Below are 4,262 nucleotides of genomic sequence, written 5' to 3' on the forward strand. Positions count from 1 at the left end.
AAAAATTTTTTTTTTTTTTTTTTTTTTTTTGTCTTTTTCCGTGTCCGGCAATGGATCGCAACCCTCAGTGTTGCCCCCGTACCGGACCGGGGACCGGCAAACGGGATTGCAACCCTCGGTGTTGCTCCCGCGCCTCGCTCAGCCAGTGAGCGGGAACCGGTCTGTATGTGGGATCCGAACCCTCGGGCGGGAGCGCCACCGCGCTTCCCAAGCGGCGCACTTATCCAGTGCGCCACCAGGCCGGCCCGCTACAGAATTATTTTAAGTGGAAAATTTCTTGTCTTAAAGTTAATATGCCTTTTATCAAAGATAATCTCAGCTGTTGACTGAATTAACTGTAGTTATTGGCTTGGTTAAAATACAAAAGTACTCAGGGTTCTCACTAAGTCACTCTACAAAGCTACACTCAGTTACCTAGGAATAAGGTAATAGTAAAATGCACTGAAATTCAATATTATCTTTCACTTTTATAATTTTCCAATTTATTAACTTATTAACATTATTGGTACTGGTTAATTATTAATCAATCAGTATATCACAAAATAGTTCAATGGCACTTAAGAATGAATGATGAACTGCATTTAACAATTTAAAAACAAACTCCTCACTTTATGGAATCGACCTAAGTAAGTACCTATAAAAGATGACTGGATAAAGGATATGTGATATACATGCACAATAGAATAACATTCAGCCATAAGAATGAACAAAATTCACAATAACATGGATGAGCCTAGAAGACACTATGTTCAGTGAAGTAAGTCAGGACTCATATGTGGGAGTTAAAAAAAGTTGATCTCATAGAAATAGAGAATAGAGTAGTGGTTATGGAAGCTGGGGAGGGTAGGGCTAGGGGGACAGAGAGGATGGTCAATGGATACAAAATTACAGCTAGATGGGAGGAATAAGTGTTCTGCAGCACTGTAGAGAGACTACAGTCAACAACAATTTATTGTATAATTCCAAACAGCTAGAAGAGAGGATTTGAATGTACCGAACACAAACAAATATTATATGTTTGAGGTGAAGGATATGCTAATTACCCCATTTGATCATTACACTTTGTAGAGATGTATGAAAATATCATACTATGCCCCATAAATATGTACAACTATCATGTCAATTAAAAATAATAAAATAAATTTAAAAAATAAACTCACCTGTAATAAAATAAATTTAAAAAAAATAAACTCCTCACCTGTAATAAACTTAAGGTGAATAAAAAAATATTTGACATTTTTATCTACCATCATTATACCAATTAAACCAGTCCTCAGGAGACAATAATATAGGTAGTATTAAAAACTGTCTTAATTTGTCTTATTTTAATATATTTAATATATTAGAATATTATTGCTGACATCCTATATGGAAAGATTTACCGGAAGATTTGAGATATTCTCACTGATCTGTAATGTGTAGGTACCGTTTAAAAGAACTCTCACTGATCCTCTCAAACAGAACTTTCAAGAGATATAATAAACTTATATTCATTTTGAAAGATATCTTATTACCAACAGAAAGGTTGCTAATTCATAACAAGTTCAGCACTTGAAAACTAACAGGTGTGACAACAAAGGAGCAATTTCAATGTCACATACATGCTTAGAAAACTACCACAAACTAAAAGATACTTAATGGATGAAAATGTGTGGAAATAATAGCAACCTGAAATGCCTGACCACAACTTTTGCTGAGAGTCCTGACCCACACTTGTCACCAAAGGCAGAATGAAATGTATTTTGTTTTCTTTTCAAGCTGATCTAATAAGCAGCAAATTCAAGTTGTTTAAAACAAATTGTTTTAAAAACAAACAAAAAACAAACAAAAGAAAAGTCGTTTTAAAATGCTGAATTTTAAAACACATACAATTATTTAATTAAGTGGGAAAACCTGAGCTCAATGCTAGTGCAGAAGTGTCCAGAGGTCACCTCCCTAGCCATTTGTGAATCATCCAGAAGGAAGGCAACCACTTCTACTCACCTCTGTGCAGTCACTCAGAAGGGGCACTGTGGTGTCAGTGGGGTTAATATTGATTGTCCTCAGTTCAATTAGGTTATTTAGGGAATTGCCGCCTAGGAAAAAAAGGGTAAAGGAATTAAAAAAAGGCGTTCTTATTCCATAACAGAATATACCTCTTTCTGAATTAATTAACTCAATTACCTGATACCACAACAAGGGAAGGCATGTAGCTACTGTCAGCGGGGTCTACTGTCATTTTTAATCTATGAACAAGAACATCTGGGAAAATCTCCAAACGAATCCAGTGCTTAAAAAAAACCAAAGAACACATTCTCAGCAAAATTCAAGTATATTCTAGTCACTAAAATAGTGTCACTGAAGCTTGAATCTACATGAGATTTGTTAAATATAAAACATGGCATGAGAGAGAGAGAATTTTTCCTTACCCTGGCAGAAATAAGTATATTCCACCCCATTTCTTGTTCATTAAAGGAAAGTCTCACTCTAAGACCCAGAAACGATGTATTTATAGACTCCTGACCTAGGTTGGTCCTTTTATACCCATGGAGGAGGAAGTGATTTCACCAGCATCAAGACAAAGCAAGACCCCTGTCTCCAAGTGTGCCTGCCTGAGGTGCCTATGCCACACGTGTGCCCACACCACGTGTGCCCACCTGAGGTGGCCACGCCACAGCACTCCAAAGCTCCACACACGTTTAATAGGCTATGTTAGAAAAACTTTTAACCAGAAGCAGAATCTGATTCAAACATTTTAGGAGAGGGGGGAAAAAACCCCGACTTCATCCTCTATCAATTGGTCAGTTAGATAAAATCTGTTATCTATATTGTTTAAAATCTCTGACAATAAAAATTGGATGGCACCCTGTAACGTTGAAATAAGTTATGAACTAAAATATAAAATGAGTACTGACAGGTGCCATCAGTAAAACTTTGTAGGTTTTCAAAGTTTATTTTGAAAATCTAAATTGCAAAATCATCTCAGAAAAGTGTTCCTGATGTGGACCCTCACACACTACCTTTCCTTGTGACCCAGATGACTGCCAGCAGGGCTCGCTGCCATCAATCAGACGAGAGGCCTGGTTCACCGAGGACGACACATTTAGACTCTTCACCATGCGGGACCAGCTGTCCAGCAGCATTCCTGGCTGACTGCTGTGACAACGCTTCAGCTGTTTTCCTGAACGGCCACAAGATACTGCAGACTGTCCTATTTCATGTAGTCAAAAAGACATACTTGAACTGGGGCAGAACCTTCATGATCAAGAAATCAGGAATAATTACACAGTGATGAGTTTCTTACTTTAAGAAAGATGTAAAGTTTTCAAATAAAAAGGAGCTACTAAAACTGGCTCCAAAAAACCATATAATGCTATGATTTATTGCACTGAAATCTCTCAGGTAAGAGCAGAGTAATATATTTATTTCCAAACAAAAAGGGTACAAATAAGTTGTGGGAAAAGTTTGGTAGCAGTGCTTACAGAAAATATTCTATTAAAAAAGATTTTTATAAATAAATTCACAGCAAAAATCAAAATTCTTAAGTGTTTGCGCTTCCATTAATGGCAAATCCAGAAATTCAACTAGTCTTCCCCATTGAGGACAACTAGAATAGCCAGACAAAAAATTCAAAAATGAATAAATCATCTTAAAAGTATCAGAATTAAGGAGCTAATAAGGAATTACAAGGCCAGAATCTAAAGAAGGTTGGAGATGATGCAGGTGTGCAGATGAGGTGACCATGGATCAGAGGCTGCCTCACCTGATGCATCCGTCAGGTTCTGAGCAGAGTCGAGAGAACACATGGCACTTCCAACAGCCTCATAAGGGGAAGGGGACAGGAAGTGGAGTCCAGAGAAAACAAGCCGCACTTGGGATCCCAACAGTAAATACCCCAGGAATAAGGGTAAACTATAAAGGGCTCTGGTTTTTCTTTTTCTTTTTTAAACAGATTGCATTTCAGCATGAAATCACCTCAACCAATGAAAGTTGATTAAGGTGAGCACAAATACTTACTTACCCCAACTACCTGTCAGAACAACCCCCTCTCCCCCAATCTCTGAAGAAAGATAACATCTTACCCTCGAATCAATTCAAGAAATATATTTTTAAATACAATGTCCATTACATAATGGCACATCAGGAGACAACAAGATGGAACTGAAACTACCAGAAATGAAACAACAGAAATAGACCCCCTCAGAGGTGCCAGGTATTAGACTTACTGAAAAGAAAAAACCAGACAGAAGACTGGAACTGATTTAAAAAAAAATTAAAATTAA

At 37.2% G+C, this 4,262-nt stretch overlaps 1 protein-coding gene across 1 annotated transcript in view; it reads right to left on the reverse strand.

Moving 5' to 3' along the window:
* The window catches only part of LOC103610755 (E3 ubiquitin-protein ligase HERC2-like), a gene marked incomplete at its 3' end in the record, with an annotated part of 40,178 nt that extends 36,393 nt beyond the window's left edge, over positions 1-3,785 (reverse strand). Inside the window, exons 1-4 of the mRNA XM_008594854.1 lie at positions 3,743-3,785; positions 3,000-3,199; positions 2,164-2,269; positions 1,984-2,075 (exon numbers count right to left, since the gene is read on the reverse strand). Of these exons, the coding sequence (XP_008593076.1) occupies positions 1,984-2,075; positions 2,164-2,269; positions 3,000-3,199; positions 3,743-3,785 (441 nt within the window). The remainder of the gene's footprint in view (positions 1-1,983; positions 2,076-2,163; positions 2,270-2,999; positions 3,200-3,742) is intronic.
* Between the last annotated feature and the right edge of the window lie 477 nt (positions 3,786-4,262).

This window comes from Galeopterus variegatus, unplaced genomic scaffold (assembly GCF_000696425.1).
Source record: "Galeopterus variegatus unplaced genomic scaffold, G_variegatus-3.0.2 Scaffold11724, whole genome shotgun sequence".
Classification (NCBI taxonomy): Eukaryota; Metazoa; Chordata; class Mammalia; order Dermoptera; family Cynocephalidae; genus Galeopterus; species Galeopterus variegatus.